The following is a 27,998-nucleotide window of genomic DNA, read 5'->3' as shown; positions in this document are numbered from 1 at the left end:
GGGGGGATGATTTGAAAGAAGAAGAAAGGAGGAACCCCACTATAGCTTGAGTTTTTTTAATTAAAAACAATGAAATATAAATAAAATCTCTTTAGACACATTTACATTGAAAATCTGTCAATAAGGTCCACCTCTTCAGTCTGCCTCTCTGTGCGAACCACTGACTGACAGGATTTCACAACCTTCTACTAGTTGCAAAAATATGGTGAACGCCCAAACGTCACTCTTCAGTGAGGAAATTGATGAGGGCAGTTCTGGGTGACAGGATAGCTCGCTTGATGCTGCGCTCGCTGAAGAGCTTCTGTCCAAGCGGACTCTCCAGGACCAGCTGCTGCACCTTCTCTGTATCTTTGGACACTTGCAGTGGCACCGTCACTGTCCCACTGGGTTGGTTGTTTATCTGAGGGTGAGAATTAAGATATAAACAGATGAGCAAATTTACTATGCCAATGTTTCCCAAGACTCCATCTGACAAAAATTCTGCCCTGCCTGTACACAAACTCTTCCCTCCTAGGATAAAGTCCTAAAATAAGAGACTCCGCCTCTCCTTCTACAAACACAGTGAACCCTTTCAAACACATAGTTAGAGGTAATTATGGGAAAGGCTCTCAGGCCTTGTATGTTTAGAATCAAGTGTATGTGTGCACACGGTGAATGTGATCATGTCTCTGGAAGTGGTTGAAAATTAATGGTGTGTGTGTGTGTGTGTTTATGTGAATGTCTGCGTGTGTGTCTGAGGCCACGCAGCCTCTGCCTCTATCCTGGGAGAAACCCAAATGCATGATTAGAGGACAGATGGATTGAGGTTGCCTCCACAGGGCTGAGAAAGCCCACAACAGAGAGCTCATTCTGAAATAAAACCAGCATCCTCATCACCAGCACTGGGAGCTACATGTATCACAGGATGTGCATGTTATCTGAAGATGGGATGCACAGAATTAATGTATGAGTGATGAGCAGAAAGTACACAGAGATGCAGGAATGAAAATGTGTGAAAGAGAACGCTCTTTCAACCACAGACACAACAAATATGAAGGGACCTGATGACAGCAAAGCTGTATACACGTACTGATTGCCTTTCTAGACCTGTGAGGACCCTAAACTGGTCCTCAGGCACCACAGTCCAGATTTCTGTCATTTCTGTGTTGTCTTTCTTTTGTCTCTGGTCCAACCACAGAGTGGTGCCATGAGTCAGCTAACTGGGTTTGCTGTCATCAACCATCACGTGTGTATACTGTATATGTGTGCAAGAGGGGATTAGAGGGCTCTCTCAGGGGATGGGACCTGCTGGGGAGAAAACTCTGAGATTAAAGCAGGTGAAGCTTTTATCTATTAAAAGAGACGATGTTCAGCACAGTGTAAAGACTGACACACGTGTGTTCAAGTGTGTGTTTGGGAACTTGTATGTGCTGGCGATAACGTGGAGGCTTGGGTCTGATTACGGTTGGTTTTCTGAATATTCCCACTATAAATACAGTAGATACTCACTTTGATTGTCTGTACGCATTTGAAAGCACACACAGGCACACAATACACACACGCTCTCATTCCCGTTAATGACGACGCTGAACCGTGGGCCTTCACTCGTCGTCTGATTGAACTCACGGGCAGAAGAGAAGGCACAAGACATGAAGAAGAGTGAGTCAGGAATAACACCGTGGCGCTGCTCCTGGCATTTCATTATTGACCCACTTGTCTATTTAGGTTAAAGCACACCAATTTTACAGCACACACGGAAACAGGCGAACAGACACACATGTAAATGCCTACATACCAGCTAATTATAGGCTGTTTTTAAAATTGCAGCCTATGAATGTAATCGTGGACCTACAACTTTATGAGTTGAGTGAAAATGTTAACAGATGCAAGAGCACATGTCTGTGCGTATAAGCTATTAATAAACTTATGTGTACATAATGAGCAATGGACCTTTGCAATGAAGAAAAATCATAGCTTTGTTTTTTGAGGATCTATTTCTTCAAACCTCTACAAAACAAAAGAAAAAGCTACATCACGTACTCAGTTTATGTCTGTTCATTTCAGAGAGTGTGTGTCAATGTGATCCTACCAGCACAGACATCTCCACAAAGTCAGGGACCTCCAGGTACTCAGGGTCCACGGCCGGCCAGGACTGCTGCATGACATTTCCTCTCCGCTGGAGGAGAGAGCTGAGGGGGTTTTTCACATGGCAAAGGCCTGGCAGGAAACACAGAAGGGAGTCAGACTGGCTATGACACTTAAGGTTAAGGTCTCATATGCTGAGACTATCAACTAGCCATTACACCTTTTCTGATGCTTTTCACTGACTATGGTTTCCCTTACAGCAAAAATATCTTGCAAAACGACGTTCCAGCTATCCCACCACCCCCCGTCCTGACTCTCAGTTAAACCACCAAGTGTGCAATGCACTGGAGCCACAAGGGAAGGATGTGAACTTCCTCTATCCTGCTGTGTGTATGTAAAATTACAAAGTGCAAGAGTAAAACGTGCAACGTGAGTGAAGAAGAGGTCACACCCCTCACTTGTATGTTCTGTTTACAAAACCACTTTAAAACTACATACAACCACAACCAAAAAAAAAATAAGATAAAAAACTCAAGCTACACAAACATATCTTTTCCTCCTCCCAGTGATGATCCGTCAGGTTTTCCTGACTCTTGCTATCAGCTGGACAACATGTTATTCCGGAACCTCTCTTCTCTCAGCTGTGTGCAGAAAGCTTGTGTACGTGTGTCATCGACAATAAGGGGATGTCCTCCAGGCTAGTGCAAGGGGCACGCTTCCACGCCAGGCACAAAAAGTGACGCTAGATCTTCCTTTCTATTGTTTGTTTTCTAGACTAAGTGGAGAGCACTTCATACTGCTTTCAGTTTCATTTGATGGACAGTGAATATATTTTAGGTAACATCATTTAGATTTGTTTACTGCTGTGTGTTTGGCATTGGATAAGCTGCAACATCATTACATTAATCTGTGGCAACTTCCTCTGACAGACATTTGAAATATTGCCACAGACCTTCCATACTTTTATCACTGTGCCAGTCTACTTCCACATGGAGGTGATCCAATTGAAATTTTAATCTAAAATAACTACATAAAGCCAAATGCCAAATCAAAGCATATAAATTAACAATTGATATTTGGACATTTAGTGTCATTTCTACACAGACAACTTTTCCTCTTGCCAATGATGTTTCTAAAATTGCATGTGAATGAATGGGTATTTTAGCATTTGTAAAAGTGTTTTGTGTCACTAACCTGCCCATAGTTCAGAAGCCAGATAAGGAGCCATAGGTGCTGTCATCATAACCAGTGCAGCCAGAGCCTCTTCAAACTCCACACTGTGCTGCACCACTCTGACTGTGGCACTCTGAACACACACACACACACACACACACAGTGTTAAAAATGTCATTTCCAATGTGTTCAGTAATAAATGTGACATCTCTATTTCTAGGAACAGGAGGGCACACTCACAGTCAGTGTATTGGTAAGTCCCATCAGACGAGAAATGGCTGCATTGAAAAGGAAGTCCTCTGTAAAGTGAGATGTCACCTGCAAAAACCAACACAAGCACGTCATGGAACTGTACGAGTCTGCCCCTGAAGAATCACTAGAAAACAATGAAACAATGACAGCACCTGCCCCCATCACCATGTTTCCCTATCATGTCAGCATTCCCCTGCTTTGCTTTCTGGGAAGAGGAACACATTTGGGAAGGGCCATAGGGAGAAGGAGGTCAGGAACCAAGGCTTTTCTGGGGGACAGATCAAAGAACAGTCTTGGCTTTGGGGGCTTATGGCAAACAGCCTGAGGTCCTTTAAAAGCACTGGCTCCTCAGTGTGGAGAGAGAATCAAACGTGGCAGCAAAAGGAGGCTATTTATAAAGTGTGAAGGGAGACAGAGTGGATTTAAAATCAATTTCCATCCCCTTCTTTTCTGGGTCTTTACTCTGGAGGTTTCAGGTTGCAATGGATATTCAAGGACTGGATAGAAAGAATGGAGCTCAGTCTATGTACTGTTGTACCATGCACCATACCACACAATACCTCACCACTCAGAAAAGACATCTAACCAGTACAGTCTACTGCAGTGGATAAAGGAAATGAATTGTTCAACACTGCACATTAAAAACAACCACAGATAGGTAGAACTTGAAGAGCGTTTAAACTTGATATATTGACAACAGGCCCATTAATGACCTCTGCTGGTCAAAACTGTATTTTTTTAAGTTTATTTACAAAAAGTCACAGCCAGTCTGAGCCTGTAGAGTTGCTATTGTACCTCCTGAATTGTGTAGTTCTTGTTAATCCAGATCTTTTTAGTCTCTTCCAACTCCTTCTTCTTCAGCAGGGATGGGTTTGGGAAGTCCCCGAGTTGCCGAGCCCCCCTTAGCTTGGTTACCAGCTGCCACAGACGAGACTGCCATCGCAGAACCCCAGGAAGGGCATCCGCTGATGAACACAGACACATGCAGAAAAAAAGGTAGATTTTGACATAATGTGGGAATCAAACACCTTTTAAGAATTAGATTTCCTTCATTTGAATACCAGGCTCTTGGAGGAAACTAAATGTAGCATGAATCCAATGCTTAATAACACAAAATCAACAATCCCAACTGTTGATTTATTGTACTTATGAAAAACTCAAAGCATCTGTGTCATTTTGTAGAAGCGTCTCTGCTCACTCTTGACATTCCAGAGGATGTCCTGTTCAGGCGGTGCGGCGTAAAGGGTGTAGAGCCGAACTGTGTCCACGCCGTATTGTTGCACCACCTCTTGGGGGTCCAGACCGTTGTGTTTAGACTTGCTCATCTTTTCCCATGTCACCTCAACACGACCACCACCCAGTGCCACTGGCTCCTTACCTAGAGGGAGGGAGGTGGGAGTCAGACATCAGAGATAACTGGTCAAATTTCCCCACTCTGGTACTCAACTCTTTGCTTTTAGGCAGAACTGAAATTATTTATTTGTAAATTCCATTGTAACCCTATTTTAATTCATATGTAATTAGTAAAATATTAAGTTTATTGCTTCTCATTTGCTAGTAAATTCTCATCATCTAGTAAAAACAAAATATGGATCTGCTGCATATAAAATAAAAATATGTAAAGGCCTAGATAGTACCAAGATCAGGAGGCTTTCCTTTTCTCTGTAAGAAGCCAAATGTAAGAGACCTCTGGGTAACCTTTAAATAATTTCTTCTGATTTGACTCCAGAGTAGAGGGTGAATATGTCATTCATCTGGGAGTGCAAACCAGACAGGGACTGCTCTTCTCACTTCTGCTGCAGATATGTCACACTAGAAAAAACAGGCCGTTTCAGGTCATGAATACCTGTGAAGTCGATTTCTTCTCTCTTAAGGTATTGGCCACTGTTTGCCAATTTGAAAGTCTGGCCCTTGATCAGACCTTGGACCAGCAGCTTCCAAAAAGGCTCCCTGAAAGATCAAAATTCATTCATTCATTAACATACACAGGTGAAATGCAGATTCACACAGCAAGAGTAGACAAAGCACTGTGTACTGTACCTGTGAGCCACAAGGCCTTGGTCCCTGCAGAAGTGACAGAGGAACCGGGCGTAGTACAGGTGCATGACAGCGTGCTCCTTCCCTCCGATGTAGACATCCACAGGCAGCCAGTGATCTGCTAGGTGGCGCTCAAAGGGTCTAGAGAGGAAGAGCAGTTTTAAGGAGGCTGTGAACGTCTGACTGAATTCATGAGCCCAGTCTTAGTTTTCAAGAACAGTGCTGAGTTAAAAAGCAATAATAAAAATGTGAGATGCATGTGTTACTATGGGAAACTATTTCATTTCTATTTCATTACCTGAACTTTTATTTGTCTGAATTTATGCAGGGCTGAAATGTTTAATATGGTCTGTCCCAAGTGAAGCAGTTTGTGCCTGTGTTTAGAACAGTGTTTCATGAATAACGCTTATTATTGTTATACAATGATCTATGAAAGCATTTTGTCAGATGACAGAGGTTATGTGTTCTTTAAGATATGTACACAGACTTCCTCTAGGGGGCAGGCTCAATCTGACACACAAGGATCCTGGGATGAAACTCACTGAAGCATCCTGAAGCCTCAACTCTCTTCACATTCACAGAAAATAAACATAATGAGTATTCAGCTCTGAAGACTTCCTCCATAACCAGCCTTTCTTGTTAACAGTTAAACCAAAATGTATTTGAGATGATCCGTTTCTTTAGATTTCAACAGGGCAGCAGCAGCATGTGGTTAGTCTGACCGACATGAGGGTCAGCGGGGGCAGGGATTTCTCCTACAGCGATGATGTTTTTGTGGCAGATTGCTATCTCAGTGTGTCACCTTTCACACCAGTTATTACTCTCCTCCACACCTCTCTCCCCTTTCTGGCTTATGGTCGCTCCGGATAATTGAAGGGAGAAAAGTAACGAACTTACGAGGCTGAAAATAATTAAGCCTGTTTTTTGGCCTCAGCCCAGGGAACTCTAATACATAAGCACACACGCCCCGTTTCCATTTCCTTCCCTTTCCTGGGTACTTTCAGCATCTCTTCCTTTCTATTTTCAATTCCCTTTGTGCACATAAGGCTCAGCAAGCCAACTGAAATGCACAAATAGTGTAATTGCTTTTTCTGTTGTGCCATAATCTGTCCCTCTTTGAAAAGTGATGGGGAGAGCAGTCCCTCTTCCTTTTAAAGCAGCTTTACAGCTGGGTCAGGGCATTGGGAAATTAATCTCTTTTGTTAAACTCAGGATATCACCACCATCCCAGCAGGTGACAGCCATGGCTCCTTAATCTCTATTGGCAGGGAATGCAACTTCCAGGCAAGTGTGTGTGTGTGTGTGTGTGTGTGTGTGCATGTGTGAGAGATTGTACACAGGCAGTTAAACACATGCTTGAATCAGGTAAGTGAGAGAGAGTGGTTCATCCTATAGTGAGCATAATCATGCATTTGACTATAACTTTGCATATAATTTTCCATGCCTATAGAAACCTGAAGTGTGTGTGTGGAAGTGCAGTGTGTGTGCAGGACAAGAGAGAAAGAAAATCAAGTTTATTTTTACGTGGCAGATATTACAGCAGGAAAAATGTATTTTTTTAGTATCTTATCCACCCACTGATGGAGAACCTTGTGCAACTTTCTGTTCTTTTCATTTCAATTACATTCACACAAAGGGTATAAATACGACCTGTGCTAAAATCCATCAGTGTTGGGAAAAAAGACATGAGAGCTAAAGAAAATACATAAACTTGCATTCGGTGGCCTCCCTGAGTCATGAATGGGTGGAAATCAGAGAAGAAAAGTCTCAAGAGGAAGCTGTTCATACCTATCTGGGTTATGAGGGTCTGTGTATCTAAAGTAATACCAGGCTGAGTCCACAAATGTGTCCATGGTGTCAGTCTCCCTCCTCGCTGGGCCCTTACATCTAACAGGAGAGAGAGACAGAGACAGATAGAGTTGGCAGAGACAGTTCAAAAATCAATATTGGGCTGACAATTTAGAAAGTGAACAAATGAACAATCCCTGTTTGTATGCTTAGAGAAATTGCAAATGATGTGATTTATGTATGTGTGCGAGCATAAAGCTTGCTCCATCTGGCTGTGGAGGGTCATGTCCCTGTAGGGAAGCATAGCTGAAGCCAGACTGGCACCAGAGCTCTGTTCATGTGCCCTGACTAACAGGCTGTGCTAACAGGGAATGAACTGGCAGACTGAACACATGATCATGTGTTTGTGTTGGAAATGCCACCTCGTGGCCCGTTCTATCCAAGCCAAACAGCACTCGGATACGGGATGCGAATCTGCCAACATCACTCTCACTTACGAAGAAAGGACAAATACAAAGACATGGGAAAAAACACCTTTTTTAATATTTGAAGTATTTAATGGAACAGTCACAGTGTCTGTCTTTTACTTCATAATGAGTCTCAACAGAGTTAAAATCGGTGTCTCAGAAAGATAAACACTGAAGCAGCTCTGAGCTCTGCTGCGGCGTGCACGACAGAGCAGGTAGTGTTTCCTGGACCTTATGGGACATCACTGTTCTCCATGTCTGTCACTTACAGAAAGACTGTTCTCTCAAATGTATTAATCTCACACCGTCTAACACACACACACACACAAATCAAGAGGGAAAACTCCTTGACCACCTAACATATCGGTCGACAATAAGGCTGTGATGATAAGGTGAGAGCTGGAGGTTGCCTAGCAACAATGTTAAGGTGTAGCAGGGTTAATATTTGGAAGCCAGGTGAGTTCATTTGATGAAAACCCAGGAATTTAATGAGGAAAAGAATCAAAAAATAGAAACTTCACCCAATAGAGGGATACAATTCAGACACATTCTGCTTGAGCAAATAAGATATTTACTGAATTTCCCTTTGTGGACGAATAAAGTTTTTCTTATCTTATTTTGACCCCTCTATCAGACCAGATAATCAGAGGTCAGATTGTGATTATTTGACAGACTGCAGGTACGGACTACAATTAAACTTCTGAGTATCAAATTAGACACGTACTGTCTGTGGACATGGTCCGGCTTTAGCAACAAAGCTATGTAACTAAATCTGAAGCAACCTGTGCGCATGTTTGTGACTGCAATTGCAGGATGTGCCAGAAAGAGCCAAAAGGCTCTCAAACAGATGAGGCAAGAGAGGCAGCTGCCTGCTCCATGAAGGCTCTCTTCTCCTGGAAAATAGCCCTCCATCTGCTGTGTGTCTGCCTGATTGCCTGCAAATGTGTGTGTGTGCTGTGCTAACTAGCTGGTTTCTGTTTTTACATCTGATTTCATGGAACAACACACACACGCACGCGCACGTGCGCATGCGCGCACACACACACGCACACACACACACACACACGTGCACACCTTCTTTCCCAGGCAAAGCCGAAGCAGGGTTCAGTTGGCAGGCCAATTTACAGTGCTGCAGAGGGTCAGAGATGAGATGAGCATACAGGAAATGACTTCCTCAAGGACAGATAAAACTCCATTTCTGCCGCCCATCTCTCATCATCCTGCTCGTCTGTGTTCCACTCAGACTTTAATTGGACATAGTCAATGAGTGAAGAGAACAAATTTCCACAGACACTTAACAACAGAGGGGAGACGGGAAGAGGGGCGATAACAGCCTCACCGCGATTACAGCCATCAATCACAGCTGATAGAAGGAACTATAGTAGCTCTGTGGAAGTGAGTGAACACAATCTGATGACTTGTGCCATCTGCGACTGAGTAAGCCACTGTTTTAATCAACATGGTGCCACGACGGTGATTAGTCGCATTCAGAGAGGAATTCCCATGTCGGTGAGGGACTCTGGAGACGCTGGCTGAGTGTGTATTCTGCATCTTCAAACACAATCACTAAGATGACTGGCTGCTGTGTGTGTGTGTGTGTGTGTGTGTGTGTGTGTGTGTGTGTGTGTGATTACACCTCAGCACAAAAGGTAAATGTGCATGTGCATGTTCAGTATGTGAATGTATCTCTAGAGGCACAGCTGGTTTATGTAACCTCCATCATCATCTCATGCTGCTCCTGCCATAGATGCCACTCATTACATAACTGCATCAGATGAACGTGTTAATCACACAATTCTCAGTGCTCTCTGTTCTTGTAAAGTTGTCAGTCCTCTCAATCTCCCTGACAGCCAGCTCATTTTTGCTGGTGCTGGTCTCCTGAGGAAATACACAAGCACGGAGGAGAGGCTGTTACTGGATTACACATAATTCAATTCTCACTCCACAAACACCATAATGGACAGCATCATTTGCCCAATCGCTTATGCTGTGGCAAAGAGAAATACCACATCCTCCGCCCAGTCTGCTTCCCGTTTCCAACACCACACGGCCGTGTGAGGCTGCTGGTTTGCCTACAGTGCTTCACACGATGGTGGTGACTCCATGACTTGCTCAGGAGACCTTCAGAGGTGTGGTCTGCTCACTGTGCAAATGGTGCAACGTCTTCGTGCATATGAGTGAATTAAATTATTAAGGGATTTCACTTAGGCAATATTATTCAAATGCTTTTAGCATCTTATTTGTGAAAATGTAAATATTTAAAATTAGACAACAGTGTTTTAAATTCCTGTGAAACGTCGTTTCCAATAGTGCTGGCTCATGAAAATAAGAAATGTCTTTAAGTTGCATATGTTTATGAGCCACCAAAGAGCTTTTCTAACTTAAGTTTCATTTGAATTAAGGCAAAACCAAGACACTGAGGACAAATGAAATGAATGTACTTTTGTATTACCATTCTATTTTAGTCATCTAACAACCCTTCAAATGCATATTGGGCCTCAGTGAGAAAACAAATAATCCTAGTTTTGAAAATGTCAGGCTCTTTCTTTTACCTTTCTGTCTAATGAATTTCGATTTAATTCATACGTCAGTGTTTAACTTAGAAACGTTTAGAGCTGCAGAGGGTGACAAGCAGATGGATTCTATCCCTAAAAGAAACACGATACAGACAGAAAGCCATAGCTGCAAATAATGTCTTACTTTAACCATTATTTATTAACTGTATGAAGCATCACAAGCTAAATCTTCTACCCCAGTTCATTACCTCAGAGTTTAGCGACTTTGAGCCAAGGTGATCTCCAACTTGAATAAAAACACACAAATGAGCTAATGCATTAAAGTGTTCTCACCTGGGACATTTGCAGTTCACCCAGTCATGAGCAGCCTCCAGAGGTGATGCTCCCTTTCCTGTGAGCGACGGCAGCTTGGGCAGAGTAACTGGTAACTCCTCCACAGGCACCCCAACTGGACCACAAGACCCACAGTGCACCACAGGGATGGGTGTGCCCCAGTACCGTTGTCTTGATATTAACCAGTCCCTGAGTTTGGAGCTGGTAAGGTAACCACCAACTTTCTTCTCTTGGGCTTTCTGGGTAATGGAGTCAAATGCCTGCTCTCGGGTGAGGCCAGAGAACTACAGAAAGGAGAACAAAAGATTTTCATTTTCTACAGAAATCAGACATGTAAAAATTAGTCGTGGTCATCAACAACGCGTACTTCCTCAGAGTTGATTAAAGTTTGCGTCCCGTCTTCATGGCTATTTAACACCGTAGTCCAACTCAGATTTAGAGCCCTGGCCACAGACAGATCCTCCTCACTACAGTCTGGGCTGCCTAACAGAGAAGGGTGCAGCATGAATATGTAACACGATTTAAATAAAGAAATCACACATATGGAAATTTAAACACACAAAACAATCTACCGAGACACTAAAAATAAAACTCTCCCTGTTGTGATGTCATGCATGTTATGATGCAACTAATTATTAACAGTCCGTTGGGAACCCGCTCAACACCACGAGAGACAAATACCCACATAATAACTGTAAGGAATATTCTGCAAAAGGTGAATTTTCAAAGTGCTAGAGATGCCTGGCACCATCAAATCTTTTCTTAAAACATCTCTGTCTTTCATCTTTCGTGGGTTAATCAATTGACTTCATCATGAGGTTAAGTATTTTACACATTTAGACATTTAATTTCTCTATATAGCTCAAAAACACATAGAGATGAATACCTGCTAATTAAAACCCACACACATACAGACATAAACAACTCACCAATCACAGTGTCCAAATAGCCATCGAAAGAGTCCTTGCGTGAGATGACCAGGGGAATCTCGTGGCCGGTGAACAGGTTGCAAGCGCTGACCTCTGTCAGACAGTCTAGAGAGCAGAAGGCAGAAGGTATGAGCAGGAGGGTTGCTTCACCTGGTAGGTCATTATCGACCATCATTCTCCCAAGACAGAAAAAATCTCAAGGGAATCCCAATTAATGCACACAGGAAAGTGCAGCTACATCCATACCATGAGAGGATAATAGTCAAACACATTTAAGTGCCAAGCATAGATTCATATTGGTGATATAGAATATATGCAGAAAAGTAGAGCACAAATCTTTAAACACACATTTATTTATTTCTTCTGCCGTTGAGGATGTTTTTTTTTTTTCACCATTCTCCCACTTTTGTTAAATAGCCACTGCTCAATATAGAACACACACAATATGCCAAGGACCAAAACCTTTGTAAACCTCTTTTCAATTTCTGGCAGTGTGCAGTAGCAGAGAGATGAGCAGTCTCACCCTGAAAAAGAAATCAATCTTGTTGCTGATAAGAAAAAAATCTAAATGTGGCTTCAATCAAAAGAAGCAAGGACGCAGAGAGACGCTCACCTCTGCCCGGCTGAAAGGCTTTCTGCAGGACAGAGCGGACAGAGCTGCTACCGTGCAGCAGCCTGTGGGAGGGAAGGATGGCCAGGTACGCTGCTCCAAACACCGTCTCTGGGTGGAAGCTGTAGGCTGACAGACTCTCCCCCGTGTCCTCCCCGTTCACCTGGGAGATAATGGAAGAATCATGTGGGAACGTCCCCGTGTTCATGTGTCAACAGCTAGAGTGGAGCTGAGTTAATGAGGAAGGCCATCTGTCTCCTCATGCCGCCACACAGTGGTTTGGTTCAAATTATCATGGCTACCACGAACGTGTAATAGATTAAACAGGAAGTTTTTATTTTATGAAATTGTATTTCCTAAAACAGACACAGAAGCTGATGAGTTAAAGCTGATTAGTGTTATAAGAATGTCATCATTAATTAGGTTTATGTTGTTGTTGTTTATGTTTGCCAGGAACACTGTGTTAAGGAATAATACTTTTTAGTGTTTGGTGATATTCTGACTTTAAACGTTGGACGAGGTTCACATTTGTGGTTTTGAGTGAATTTTGGAAAAAACTGCCACGACACATTCATGGCTCCCTGTTCCCTTCAGGGGACCATGAATGTGTCTTATTATGACAAAGTTCTCTTAACAGAGCTGACACCAGAGCTGAAGTCAAAGCTGTAGCAAAAGGCATTTGACATCATTTTTGAAATTTAATTGAATAAATGATTAACATAGCAGCCCCAGTGAATATACAGAGAATCATGTGAATACTAGTGAATATGTGTTGGTGTTAGGGTGGGTAATTACTGTATGGGCTATAATAAAGGGGATATTCATCAGATCTTCAGGCCTGTGTTGATATAATTCTTGTGACAACATGCGATGCTGTAATAAGAGAAGCAGCCATCCAATTAACATAACAACCACTGATTTTAACTTTAATTATGCATTCAGCCAGAGAAACCCCCTCCCATTCACACAGAGCGGGATGCAAAAACACAAACACACTCTCACATCGTCTAACCATCTTTTCTCCACAATATCAAGAATTTTTGAACTTGAGTAACATTTTTTCATATTCTTTGTTAAAGAGAGTGGGTTAAAAAGAGTGTTTGTGGCTCCCAGCAGGCTGTTTGCAATCACTCAGCTTGAAACAACAGTTGTGGAAAATTGTAAATACGGCTCACTGAAAACTGAAGAGAAACTAATCTGTAACATCATATGTTTGGGTATATTGCTGCTTGCAGATGGCTGTTCCTGCTGAACGAGGAGAGCGAAGCAAAGCTTTTTATGTCTTGGTACATGATTTTTAATACAAATGCGTGAATAAACAAAAGTATCCAAGAATTTAAAATAACACAAGCAATCAGTGCTTGGGGAGGAAGAGATGAAAAACAGAGGCTGAAAATCAGGAGCAACAGGGAAACAGATGGTGGAAAACAAATTGAAAGAAAGCAACAACGACGAATGAATAAATGGTGAGCACAGGAGAAAGGAACAGGAAATTCACCTTGAGTTTGAAATCAAAGTAGCAGCCAGTGCACGCTCCAATCCAGTTTGCCTGCATGCCTTTGACCCCATACCACTCTGGAAGTTCTGCCAGGGCATCCAGGAGAGGCTGAGGGAAGGAAACAAAGATGGTTTTGAAATTTGTAGTTTAGATTTTCCCACTTTACTGTGGAAAACAAATCATTTTTGTAAGGGGCAACCAAGCTCACCATAAGTATGGGCTGTCTGGAACAATGCAACTGGCTCCAACTAAGTCTAGCCTCTTTCAGGGCTCAGCCAATTTATTTTGACAAAGCAGCAGAGCAGACCAGGTCCCATTTTGCAGAGAGGGAGGGATTTTTGAAAATCCCTGACCTACACTTGCCCTACTTTCCTTAATATCATAAAGTAATCGGCTATAAAGTGTGCACAGACTCACACATACATGTACGGTCACACACACAACAGTTATAATTCGTGATTTAAAAAAAAAAGCTATGCATATCAACGAGCCTGAGGCCAAAAAGTCACAGCTGGGCTGAGACCAGAGATGTTAAAACTCTCCATAGCCTTTTCAGTCTGTCACAATCTATTACCCACAATCCCCCACACAGTGCCACTCAGCATGCAGAACCTCATCATGGCGTTATCAATACAAACATAAGCACTCGCCATAGTCATCGCTAGAATGACTGCAGAGTGTGTCATCTATGGGTTTAGACATAAATCCCAGTGATTGTGTGTCAGCATGACTGAGACACTGTTGGAGGAGACGCAGCAAAATAAATATGCTACCAGCAATGCAGAAACAATGAAGCTAACTAATGATGGCTTTAACGTTCGGGGGAGTAAACATTTTTATGTTCCTGGTGTAGAAAATATAGTTTGGCACAAAAGTAACTGAAAATGGTACAGAAAGGACAGGAGTCTCCATGGCAACTAATGCTTGACAGAAAAGGCATGATATAGCAAAGACCGAGCATAGTGTTTGTGTGTGTGTGTCTGTGTGTGTGTGTGTGTGTGTGTGTAAGAGATGTTGAGTACTTCTGACAAAAATATTACACAATGCAGCCATGTGAGTAGAGGTATTTCCAAGCAGGTCCAGGGATTTGAACCGTGAACTTTAAGTCACATGCTGTTTGCGGCTAATGTATCTAAATGACACAAACCTGACATTTGAGCTGTATTGTTGTAGAACAATATGATGGAGCTGTATAGTTGAGAATCATTTAGATTTTGGTGCAGTGTAATAGGCAGGTGACGTGTGCCTGAATGCAACAAGTGTGATTATGCATGAAATTGAAAACTCTATTACTGCCATGTGATAAACAAGCACCCTGCATGCACCACATCAAAACATCCATCTTAGTAATAAGATGCAGTCATCTGTGTCCTGGAAGGAACAATACGGTTATGATTCATGAGGAAAACTCGCTCAGTACAACTGCTGAATAAATACTGTCTGAAGTTAAATTTGTCTATCAGACTGGAGCACATGTACAGGCGGCGGTGAGCAGCGCACACAGGAAACCTCAGTCTAATTACAGAGCTTTTAATGTGGCACGCTCCAGTCTGATATGGTCCTCCTTTCTCTCTATCTGTTTTTCTCACTTCTTTTCCTTAACACCTTCCTCTTCCTTCCTTCCCACTTCACTGTTCGTCAAGAGAAAATTAGAAATGCAGGAACACATTGTCACAGTTGGCTGCTTACACCTCCACTCACACCCCTGACACAGCATAGGCGACTTCAGCACTGGGTGATATTTAATTGTGGACAAAATACATTTTTAAAAATCTAAAAAACAAAATTACCAAAGAAATGAACAAAAAACAAATAAAAAATGTGTTTTATTATTCTAAAGTGAATATTTTTCTTAAAAAAACAAGACACTTCAAGATGCTTTAGAAAATTGCAATGAGCCTTTTTTACTGTCTTTTGTAAGTTTGCAGACCAAACTAATAAAAAAATGATAAATTAATACTTAACTTTATTCATCTTTTGTTGCAGCTCTAGAAAAAGAAATATGACATTGGCACAATATCACCCAAATATTCTCAACTTAAAATGATTAACTTAAGAATAAATGATGAATTTGAAACTGATGGTGTTCCACACTCTGTGCAGCGTGTGGGTGACTTTGCACATGCTTGCCCACACTTATAAAGACGTAGACACATGTGCTGCATGTATAATGCATAAACCGCCTTTTCTGTGGGTGATTTATATGGGTCCAGAGGGGGTAATTTCACCCTGCAGCAGATCTGTTCACCTCAGCGCTGGAAAGGTGGAAGCTTCTCATCAGTCAGCTATGCCGCTGGAGGATGCCAGGCTACAAATGATGGTCTCCAGGGGTCTGATTGCAGAACCAGAAAGGCAGAGCTGCAGCTGCTGCTATTGAAGTGGCAGCAATGATTGTTATCAGAGGGGTCCATGGCTCATTTTGGGCAGTTTGAAGGTTCTGGCCAACCACTGAGAAACCACTTGCCACGTACACATGCATACAGTTGCTTTAAAAAGCATTAAGACCCCTGTATGTTTTTCTACCCCTTATTGTGCTTAGATTCATTTTAAATGTTTAAAATGTCTGTTTTTGCCTATAAATCTTTACTCATATAGCGACAAAGGGAAAACATATCTGGGATACTAAAGATCAGTCAGAGACTTGTAGCAAAATTACTTCAACGTTGTCTTCGTTTTATGCATCAGGTCATTGTTGTGTTGAACCACTGAACCATCGTTCCGGTCCCATGTCCTGTGCACACTAGAGCACGTTTTCTTCAAGGCTCTCTACGTATTTGGCTGCATTAATATTTCCCTTTAGTTCTAGCTATTCTTCCTTTCTCACTGCATAATTCTGCCCTCATTATGCTTCATTGTACAATAGTTACGGTGTCAGCCAGGTGATGATGTCTCATCGGACAGACAGAGTCACTTTTCCCTCTCTCAGATTGGTTTGAAAGGCATTTGGCAAACTCTTGGTCACCTCCCTGACCAAACCTGCTCATCTTGGTCAGACGTCCAACTCTAGGAAACATCTTCTTCTGTTAGAGAGTCATGACACCACTGAGCTCCCAGGAACACATTTTTATCAGAGGTGTACAGATAGTTCTGTGGACTTCATGGCTTAGTTGTTGTCCTCATGTGAAGTGTAAATTGTGGGACCTTATATAAACTGGTGCTGGTCCAATCAATTCACTTCAACTTCTAGACACAGCTCAAGGAAAATAAAAGCAAACGGGATGCAGTGTACCGTGCCACAACAAAGAGGCTCTGAATACTTTTTGTAAATGAAAGATTTCAGGGCTTGAGTTTGTAAACTTTAAATTTTAAATGAATTCGCCAACACAATAAAAGGTGAAGGAATCTGAATCTGAAGCCTCTTTAAACAGGGCTCATTAACTAACACACACACACACACACACACACACACACACACACACACACACACACACACAGAGCGGTACCTTAGCATAGTTTGTGGTTTTGATGAACCATTGTTTGAGCATCTTCTGCTCAACAAGAGCACCGGACCGCCAGGAGCGACCATTTTCATCCACCTGCTCATCAGCCAGCACCGTCTGATCAACAGGGTCCCAATTCACCACTGCCTGGATAACACACACACACACACACACACACAAAGGAGCACATAAATACAGTAGCTTAGAAAGTAGCTGGGATTTAATAGACAGACCAAAGGCTTCTTTCAAGGACATCCCATTTGATTTAATATAATCAAAGTGCTTCTATCAAGCTCTCTTATGTGCAGTTCATTCTTTTTGCTGCTGCCTCCATCATTTCTGTAGTTTTTCAGTGACCTCAACCCTAAATCAATCAACGGTCATCTTACCTCTTTCTGATATGCCAGCCCTGCTTCAAAGAGCTTGATAAAAAGATACTGCGTCCACTTGTAATAGTCTGGAAGACAAGTGGTCACTTCCTGGCAGAGAAAGCAGAGTTGGGTCAGCAGTGCACAAATGAGGGGTACTGGGAAAACAAAAGATGTTCAAATCTCTACTCACCCGGTCCCAGTTGAAACAAAGGCCAAGGCTGTCTAGCTGCTCCCGCATAGACACTATGTTACTGAGGAGCAGAGGAAGAACAACAGTGTAATGTATTTATGGTATGTATAGAGTTCTCATAAGAACAGATGTGATATTTCATGTACCTTTTAGTCCACTCGTCTGGGTCAAGACCTCTCTCAATGGCTGCGTTCTCAGCTGGAAGTCCAAAAGCATCCCAGCCCATTGGATTCAACACCTGTGGATACAGTTAGAGGCTGTCTTTCTGTCCATTCTTTGCTCTGGTCACTAACAGGTAAAACACTGTCTTTTTAAATCATAGCATCACTGATGTTAAATGTAAAGTTTGTTTCTGCTGCTGTTTGTTTTTCAGCCTGAGATGGTTTGAGGTTTGTCCTGTCACAGCGTCTATAGTCGACACTTGATGTGTTAAGCTGCCAGAAACGAGTGAATGAATTAACCTATATATTATCATAGCACCAGAATTTTGACATCACATCTGCCAATGTCAAATCTTCACAAATGGTTATCTACACACAGTAAATGTTCATTAAATATGTGTCTGACACGTTGAAGTAACAGCTGGAAGCTACTGTTTCTTACATAATTTGACACAGCTGCTTGATTCAATTACCGAAGCTCCTGTTTCAAAAACATTAACTTTATACGCTCAAATCACTGATATGATATGATATGCGTGAAAGAATAACAGAGAACGGTACTTCTGGATCCTCTGAAGTGAAGATTTAGTCTATTAAACACCACAAACCAAAGTCAGACTAGAGGTTCTGCTGTTGCCTTTTCAGCAGATAAATGTGAAAACACACATTGTTTTGCACAGTGAAGCTTAAAACATCCAGGTGAAGTAACAATAAGCGCAACACATTTTTGTGGACAGGGGAATTTTAAAAGACACTTGAAAATTGTTGACATTTTGAGAATGTGGCCTTTGCTTAGGAATTATACAAATAATACCAGCAAAAAAATACTCATATGTGTGATAATTTATTCAGCCAAATACTGTGGAGTTTGGCGATGTTCATTGATCCCCATATGATAAAAAGTTCCCGCTGTGCTCTCTTCTCCATGACACATCGTGGTTAATGCATGCAGACTGACTGCAGCTCCAATACAATGTAAAAGCAAATGCAAAGCAAGGTTCAGTTTAAAACAAAGTCAGGATCCGACAGCTTTGTATTAGCCAGTTTCATGCAAATTACTCTGTAGGTTTTTCTCCCACCCTGAACAATATTATAATCTACTGCCACTTTCCCTGTCTGCGTTCTCTACTGCCTCTTTACTTTGTTTCCTCATCCCCACTCATTTTATTGCTCTCTTCTAACACACACTCTCCTTGAGACACATCAATCATTGTCGACTCAAGACGACATCTCAGTCGCTCAGCTCTTTTTCCGTGTTTTTGCTGCTCACTGAGAGAAAGATGAGATGAAAGCACAGGAGTGGAAGGCGTGAGTAAAGTAGAGGACAAGCCGAGTGAAAAGGAGTAAAAGACTGAAGGGTATGATTGTAGAGACTCTAACGGGTCTGATGTTTCAGGCGAATTGGTATCCTTGGTAACAGCATGGGCCTCGTTTATAAATCCGGGTGCTGGATGGTATTAGGCTAAGAGAGCTCAGAGCAGCAGAGCACTGTGACCGCTCCCGTGGAACACGAGGCACACGCTATGCAAATCACAAAGCAGAAAAAAAAGCACCTCATTACGACGGATATGCCACTATGTTGTTTATTCAGTGTAAATACTCCATTAAAGTCAGACAGTATTTATGAGACCCTGTCACTGGGACTGGCTGTGATTGACAGGCTGCATTAGTGAGCTCAATTCTCAAAGTTCAAAGAGCCAAGAGAAGCACATTATCTTTTCACTGCCAATAACATCAGTTCCAGTTCCATCCAAAGTGCAAAGACTAGTCCAGTTCTTCACCAACCTATTATCATGGAGAATTAAAGTACATCCCAGACGATGAGTGACAAGAAGCAGTGGAAGATAAATGTAGGAGTGTGTGGAGGCTGATTTTCTGACAATCTGTCCACTGTAATGTGGAGCAAATCAGTGACAACAAGTGACAGATACATCTCTGCACCTCACGCTGACGACAAGTGCTGTGAGACCGGTTCTGTGACTGTGAAGCCACATGCAAGTGTCCACCTACACAGTTCATCCAAGAAGCTTCGGTTCATCTGCAGTAGCTTTAAAATAAAACTCACTTTGTCTCTTTTCATCACAGTAAATGATTCTAACAAACTGAAAACTGCTTCAATATCCAGCTCATTAGTCTTGTTCACTGGACAAATACAGGGCCGATCTATAATGGAACAAATTCACCTCTTCCATAAAATTCACAATTTTGCACAATGTGTTTACAAGTATCAAATCATGAAAACTAATTGTGCTGTAGCTCTGTGGACATCTGACCATGCACATCCTTTTGGTTTAAAAACAGCATTTTGGGAAACACACGTTATTCATTTGATGAGTAATAAGACTGATGCCACTCTTTTGTCCAAAAGGTAAATATGTATCTCAGCTTGGCTTTGCATCAGGACTGGCACTGATCAAACGTGACAAAATCCACCTACCAGCACCACTGAGTCTCATTAAATAACAGCCAAACAAACTCTAAAGCATAAAACATTACACAGATTGTGTAACAGGCTATTTCTTGTCCAGACACAGTAACTTTCAGGTTAGTGAATATAATTGGTGAAATTCAGAGGTGGACTTTAGCTGGTAGGTGGATTTTGTTACCCTGGGATAGTGACAACTTAAGTGTTTCCCCATTTCTTTAAGTTGAGCTAACCACCTGCTATTCACAGCTCCTGGACAAATATGAGAATATGTCAGTCTTCTCATCTAACGCTTGGTGAAAAGCCAATTGAGCACGTTACCCAAAATGTTAAACTATTCATTTAATTTGTCAAATATGGGGGAAAATAAATGCTCCCAAATAAAATGAAAGCGACTGGAATTTAGCCTGTGCTTTCTCACAAAATTTACCAAGTCTGAGTTTTCATCACTGTGAACAGTGTGATGCATGTTCTTGTGTTTCAAATACATGGGCCAGACGTGGCCATCAACCGTGTAGTTGAATGTCAGTGTATTTCATAGGTACTACTTGATTCATTTTATTGCCTTTCTAGAATATTGGAGAACCTTTAGACCAGGGGAGCAGTGAACACATAATGCCTTTGAAATACTTCTTGGATATAAAATTGTCCATCTCCTATTTTTACAGTGATCACACTCTGCAAATAAAGAAGCCAGCGATGAGATTTAATCATTATGTCTTGATACTCATGGGAGTAGAAATTATGATGTGCTTCACACATGAAATACTTCTTAAAATCCAGAAAATAGCTTTAGGGTGTGACCATCAACAGAATGTACCTTCCTTAATTAACTAGTGAATAGAGAAGACTATGTGCATCCAGTGGAACAAGGTTCGCTTTCTGACAGATGCTGAGAGAAAGTGATCCTCCTGTGCGATTGCCAGTCATGTGAAACCATGTTTCTGTTCAGGGAGAGATCAACAGAAGCAGGAGGGATTCTTCTCTGCAGGTGAAGGAGAAAAACACACCATCTAGTGTAAAATCCACCCGGAGAGGAAAAAGAAAGAAAGGCAAACTTTCTGTCGGGGCACAGACAGGGATGGATGGTGTGAAGACCAAGCAAATAACTCAACATTGTCACCGTCATGTCAGAAGGTGTGTGTGTGACTGTACACTGGTCACAGCTTCATCTACACCCCAGTTTACCCAACTCAAACAGAGCACTGAAGACTTTTATTAGACACAGAGTTGCGTCAATAAGAAAGAAGAGTGCTTAAAATCCAGAGCATTAATTTTAGCTTGACCTTATTTCCGGATGATGCCACATCACGAAGCAAGAAAATAAAGATGAAACAGCTCCAGTGTTTTTTCTGCATCATTATGGTGGTTAATTTGAAACAGTTTAATTGGTAAAAGGTCTCCGAAACATTTCTTAGCTCACTGAGAATCTCAAAATCATTCGATTTCTGTAAAAACACCCAAACTCTGTGTTTTTTTTATCCAACACCATAGTGTAAGACGACAACACGGGTGAGTGGAGCAGAAGAAGAGGCGTACAGACACATAGCATGTTAACTCCATGAAAAATAAAACAAATATAAGTAAAACAATTAGACCTGTCCAGGGTGTACCCTGCAGATTGGCTGCAGCCCTTGATAGTGGTATTGATAATGAATGTACATGAAATACATACGTATGTTGTATCGGTACAACGGACAGAGAAAACTCCAGTCACATGCTCCCAGGAGAGTGTAGGCTTCTTGGTAATTTAAAGATGGTGATGCCAAGAGGGTACTAGAGGTACTTATACAAATATTATAATCAATATTATGTACACTGTGCAATCAAGACATGAGTAAAGAGATATGATGTAGATATGAGTGTAAACAGAGTCCAGCCGTGTAAACACATCTGATACTCTAAATAAATTGTTGTAGATGTGGAGTGATGTCGAGCAGGAATAAAGAAAAAGTCCCAGAGTGTGAAAGCAGATAGCAGCAATCATATTGTCAATACTGCACTGTGAGAGCTTTATTAACACTGAGCCGCCTGTCCTGTACAAAACACTGGTTTACCAGCATGATGGGAACAGCCGAATCAAATCAAAAAAGACAGGAAGGTGGATTATGGTAGTTCACCAAATGAAAATAAAATCATCAAAAATGCCTCTGGGGTCGACACATACGTTGTAATTGTGGAAAGAAAAGTCAGTACATGTAAAAGTATATGGGAAAAAATAAAGACTTACAGTGAGAGGCAGGTAACAGACAACAAAGCGAAGCCAGGCCTGTATTAAAAGTTGAAAGCTCATACTCATAATTGGTTCACTCTTAAGGGGCTGGTGAACTATTGAGAGAAGTGGAGTTGAGTGGATACTTGTGACAATGTGACTGTGCTGATGTATAATAGAGATGTAAGTTCTTGCTCCTAAATAAGGTTTAATTTTATGTTTTTTAGAATGAGAAATTTATTTTGGGGGCAAGAATTCAACATAGGATCCAATCAAAAACTCTTACACCTACTACCATCTATGGATGTCACAGCCAGCAGTCTTCTGTCTTTCTCATGAAATCTTTAAATGCAATGTCTAAGCAATGAAAGTTTCCTCTCAATTAAGAATTAGCCATTAATTTGTTAGCCTAAAGTGTTGCATTAATACATTGTGTGAATATATTCAGAGCTTGAAAATACACAGAAACAATCCTCTACTACACATGGAGTAACACTCGTGTATCTATGAACTTTCCACCCCGTATTGTTCTTGAGGTTTTATGCTCACAAGAATATGTCAAGAGTCACAGAGTGAAAGAGTCATCAGTGTCGTAGTTTCATACCTGATGGCCTCTCATTCTCTGGAAGTGGCTGATGGTGTCACTGATGGTATACACTCGCACGTGGCCCATGTGCAGTCGCCCCGACGGGTATGGAAACATGGAGAGGACATAAAACTTCTTCTTCTTGGCGTCCTTGGAAAAGCACAGAGTGTCAAAAGCTAGCAGGATCAGCTCAGGGCTAGTGAAAAGATCATAAAACTTGATTTTAATCCTGAGAGACTACAAAAACAACGTGTGAGTTCTTCTCTGCATTATTAATGAGTTTCTTTTGAATGAGTCCTGCACAAAACACACAGATCAGGACAGAAATATTAACTCATCACTTACGCAGCAACAGCATTAACTGACTCCGGCTATTAGTTTATGAGCCTCTAACAGTGTCTGATGATAGTGTCAGAATCTGAACGCTCACAGGCGCCGATTATGGACGGTTTACAGTCACAACACTGTTGCCAAGGCAACGCAGTAAGTACTGATTATATCCAGCTATACATGATTACAGGAAACGTGAGTCATAAATTTTTCAGTAAATTAATTAGGACCAGGGCTGTCATGAATGCACTTAATCATTGTCGGCCTGTCCCAGACATCCGCACGGTCAGACCATTAGGCAATATAACCAGCCTGAGAGGAGCTACAAGGGCCTGTAATAGCTGGGATTCATTTGAGGGGATGCTTAATGGCCTATCACCGAATTAAAGGGACTTTGATAGTGGACTATATAAATAAATCTGACTTGAATTATTCTTCTCTGAAAGTGTTTTAAATGTGTATATATATATATATATATATATATATATATTTGACACTGACTGTCAGCATTAGACACGGCTGCTGATTTCCTATGTTTTTCATTATTATCCACAAATTCTATATAAAGACTGAAACTACATATGACATCTGTGTACTCACTCGCTGATTCCACCTTTTCTATTTCTTTGCAGTGTAAATTGAAGTTTATTTGGTATTGAACTGTTAAACTTGACACCTGAAGAGTTTATCCAATGCTCTAGGAATTTGGGATGACCTTTTTGTTTATATTATTATATGCTTTCATTATTGCTGCTTCCATGTGCAACACCTGACAGGAATGGCCCTAATCATTACTGGGATGCTGGTGCACATATAAGGCGACAGAGTAACTTGACCAATTAAATCTCATTAATCTGATGGTACCAAGATAAAGACTATACAGTAGCAAAAGGCCTTCTTACCTTCTCCAATGCATCTTTCCTCCACTCTGCCATAATTCGTGGGTGCCACCATTTTTCCAGTCTCTGGCGGGTCTCTGTTCGATAATTCTTCTCCCACACTCCTGTCTCACTGAACAGGGTACGGGCACTGAGGGACAGGAGGCGTGGTACTGGACTTAGGAGAGGAGCCCTGATTTGGCCAGACCAGGCTGCATCCAGGGCCAAAGCCAGCTGTCTTACTGATCCCTGCATGGTTCTCTCACCTAAAACAGAGTTAGGTATAGTAAAACAACAGGCTGGGCACAGGATACAGGCTGCAAACACTAGAGTTTCACAGGAGTCATTAGATTTAGTTCACTGTAGAGCTGCATGATGTGGCTAAAACAATCCATTCAATCCATAACTGGCTGATTAGTCATTTATATATTTTTACCCATGTTAAAAAGAAAAAAAACTTTGATCACTTCCTATTTCTGGTGTTTTAATATCATTGAAAATTCAATTTGGATCCTGTGCTGAACAAACTTGACTGTAATGACATTAAAAATGAGATAATTCTACTCTGATTTTGTCCTTAAGTATAATTTAGTTTGAAACATCAGACTTTGATCTTAATGTCATAATACGATTACACTGAAATATGTTAGATTTAATTTCATCATACTGAAAAACGGCTCTCCCACATGTCAGTGAACTCTGGTGTTGCGTTTTTAAATGACACAATTTGACCGTCACTATCCTATGAGACACTTCAACACATTAAAGCTCACATGAATGCACAATATACCAGCACCACTCACTACCAGGTAGATAATGTCTCTCTTTAGTATAGTAGGCGTTAAAAACATCCTAATCCATACAAATGGATATCTATGGGATGATTAGAATCAACCACAGCAGTTTTATATACTGGTTTTTATATCTGGGTTCAGATTTTCTGACTCTATGGGGCTGATCAGTACATGTCAATCTACTTGGCTCTGCAGCTCTCCACATGCTTTTTTTTCACTACTACTCTTTCACTGTCGCCGTTTTTTGCACCACATCACCGCACAATGACTGAGCATGATAAGAGCTTATTAAACCGCCTGCCCGCTGAGATGTCAGAATGACAACTCATCTGCAATTATTCACTCATTTATCTGCACTGAATCTACTCTGCAGTTTTACATATCTTTCCTGGCATCACAGGATGTTGGCTACTCGTATATCTTCTGGATGGAGGTTCCCGCTTCCACATAATGTCTCAAATTTAGTAATAAGGTAAAAAAAGGTAAAGTCAAACTATTGCAGTGTAGAAAACTCAAAAACAGTAGAAAACTCAAAAACAGTACAACATTTAATTGCAGACTAATTTTATTAATTATCTTGTGCATAGACACTTAACTATGGCTTAGAAGTGGGTCAGACAGTCACGTTTGGAAGGAAAAAAATGTATCTCCACAAAACACACACGCATGCACACACACGCTCACACGCACACACACAGTTTCCAAGGTAACCTAAGATATCTGCACAGTCTCTGGCTCATCGGCAGCGGACGACAACCTCTGCTAACCTGACCTGTCAGGAGAATTTTTTCACAGCAATGACGCATCTGGATCTCAGACAGGGAGACGTTTACAGCTGCTCTGAACGCCCTGACACCAGACTGAAACAAAGCTACAGACCAGGTAGACAAGAATTACGACACGTTACCTGAATTAGAGGAAATATTAACAGAACACCTCATTTGTGAGTTCAGACTTTAAGAAAATAAGAGTTTTGAATGAAATGAGTTATTCTAATGCAACTAGGTCACATCATTCATCATTCAAGCATTTACTGAGCTGTTTTAAGACTTAATGTTGTCAAGCAAATGAATGTGAAAAGTGCTCTCTCCTCTCGGCCATACACCTCCCTGTGGAAATGTGTTTTTCATTAAACTCCCCTGAGGATAGCCTAAGCATCACAGCAGCCCAGGCTCCTCCCTCAGGCTGAGGCTGACAGTGTGGTGAGGGGGCCGAGGCGAGAGACTAAGAAAATGTTTCTATGGTGACTGGGCTCATCTGGTTGGGCATCTGAAAACTTCTGCAAACAGCCTGCTGGCTCTGCTGCATGTGCTGTGTGAGCAGAGAGAGGCAGTGCTTCATCTGGAGCAGCTGGCTCAGATGATCGGTCGGACTCTTGGTGCCGTCCGAGTCTGATTTAAATCATTATTTTACTCAGAAAAAGGATTTGGTTTTAGTATCAGTACAAAAAAAATGGACTGTTTTTGAATTATTGTTTTAACCAAAATCACAGTGAGACGCCAATGTACTGTAAAAAATACTTTGACTAGCTACAGTCGTGGATTTTGGTTTAGATAATACTTCACTGAGCGTTTTGCTTGGTAACAATACCCAGATTACAAATAGCCCTGTGTTTTAAACTTACTGTGAATAAAATAACACTAAAACTTCTTACTAAGATGAGTGACAAAAAATATTTAGATAATCAACAAATGGCTGAAAGTAATTTCTAAGCAAAAAGCCTGAATGCTCACTGGGTGCACCTGATGCCACCTGAAAAATGTCCTTTTGACATATTCATCCATCATCTGTACCCCCTTAGTCCTAACCAGGGTCCCAGGGATCAGCTGGAGCCTATCCCAGCTCTCTCTGGGTGAAAGGCAGGGGTCCACCCTGGACAGGTCCCCAGTCCATCACAGGGCCACATAGAGACAAACAACCTCACACACTCACACTCACTCCTATGGGCAATTTAGAGTCACCAATCAACCTGACATACATGTTTTTGGACTGTGGGAGGAAACCAGAGTACCTGGAGAAAACCCACACAAGCACAGGGAGAACATGCAGACTCCACACAGAAAGGCCCCTGATGGGTTTCAAACCAGGAACCTTCTTCCTATGAGGCAACAGTGCTAACCACTAAACCTCCGTGCTGCCCATCTATTGACATATGTACTCAGAATAGTTTGATATATATAATATATTTTGCCCCAAATGGCTTCACCCTTACATTTCTCACTAAGTTCATGATCACTGCTAATAAACCGCCCTCGGTCATTATCATGTTTAATGTTAAACTTCTTTGTGAGGTCTAAATGATAAAAATCATGATCAGTGACATAACGAATGTGTTGTTTTGTCCAACGAACAGTCCAAAACCCAAATCTCCAGGATCAGGACCGGTCTGACTTGGTAACACGTGGGTTTGCACCACAACAAACAGAGCAGCAACGTTTATAAAGTGTCCTAATCGGGACACAGGACTCAAACCTCAAACCTCACGGTTTAAATCCTACATGTTCTCTGTGTGAATCATTTCATTTCGTGTCTCCTGCCTGCTGAGTTCTTCAGGGTGATGGGAGGCAGGAGGTAGAATAGAAAATCTCTTCGGTTTGATGGTACTTACTCTGTAATTTCCTGCTCGCTGTGATCGTGCGGACATAAAAACCAATAATCCATGACACAAGTGGCTGATCGAGGTTTTAATTTCGCTTTAAATCTTGAAATCCTTCGGTCACGACTTCACCACAGGCGCCGCCATCTTGGTTTGAATAAACTTTATGAACAGGGCGGGCGCTGACAGTGACAGCAGCAGAGCAGATCAGAACCTGATCAGTGTCGTTATTGTTAATGATTTATTATTATTGATATTTAAAGCATCAGAAAAGACAAACTATAACTATAAGACATTTCTTATAGTTTACAGTGTTTAATCTTGATGCACGTCTTTTCTCATTAAAGT

At 41.6% G+C, this 27,998-nt stretch overlaps 1 protein-coding gene across 1 annotated transcript; it reads right to left on the bottom strand.

Annotated features, from left to right (window-relative positions):
- Positions 1-40: 40 nt before the first annotated feature.
- Positions 41-27,796, bottom strand: lars2 (leucyl-tRNA synthetase 2, mitochondrial). The gene is made up of 21 exons (XM_026294098.1): positions 27,663-27,796; positions 24,285-24,526; positions 23,071-23,202; positions 17,815-17,906; positions 17,669-17,729; positions 17,497-17,586; positions 17,111-17,254; positions 13,668-13,775; positions 12,173-12,332; positions 11,560-11,664; positions 10,998-11,113; positions 10,631-10,914; positions 7,315-7,413; positions 5,530-5,667; positions 5,336-5,439; positions 4,688-4,867; positions 4,285-4,454; positions 3,478-3,555; positions 3,259-3,370; positions 2,069-2,196; positions 41-400 (listed from the first exon to the last, which is right to left on the bottom strand). Exons 2-21 carry the CDS (start codon positions 24,513-24,515, stop codon positions 221-223), a joined length of 2,712 nt encoding a protein of 903 aa, XP_026149883.1. The 5' UTR covers positions 24,516-24,526; positions 27,663-27,796; the 3' UTR covers positions 41-220.
- Between the last annotated feature and the right edge of the window lie 202 nt (positions 27,797-27,998).

This window comes from Mastacembelus armatus, chromosome 16 (assembly GCF_900324485.2).
Source record: "Mastacembelus armatus chromosome 16, fMasArm1.2, whole genome shotgun sequence".
NCBI lineage: Eukaryota > Metazoa > Chordata > Actinopteri > Synbranchiformes > Mastacembelidae > Mastacembelus > Mastacembelus armatus.
Note: the sequence above shows the minus strand (reverse complement) of the source record. Positions and strands in the feature narration are given on the sequence as shown.

Coding starts and splice junctions, on each gene's coding strand:
- lars2 (XM_026294098.1), bottom strand. CDS start 24,515: ATGCAGGGATCAGTAAGACAGCTGGCTTTGGCCCTGGATGCAGCCTGG. Junction 17,730..17,814: donor CCAGACGAGTGGACTAAAAG/GTACATGAAATA, acceptor TCTGCTCCTCAG/TAACATAGTGTCTATGCGGG. Junction 4,455..4,687: donor CATCCTCTGGAATGTCAAGA/GTGAGCAGAGAC, acceptor TGTGTTCATCAG/CGGATGCCCTTCCTGGGGTT.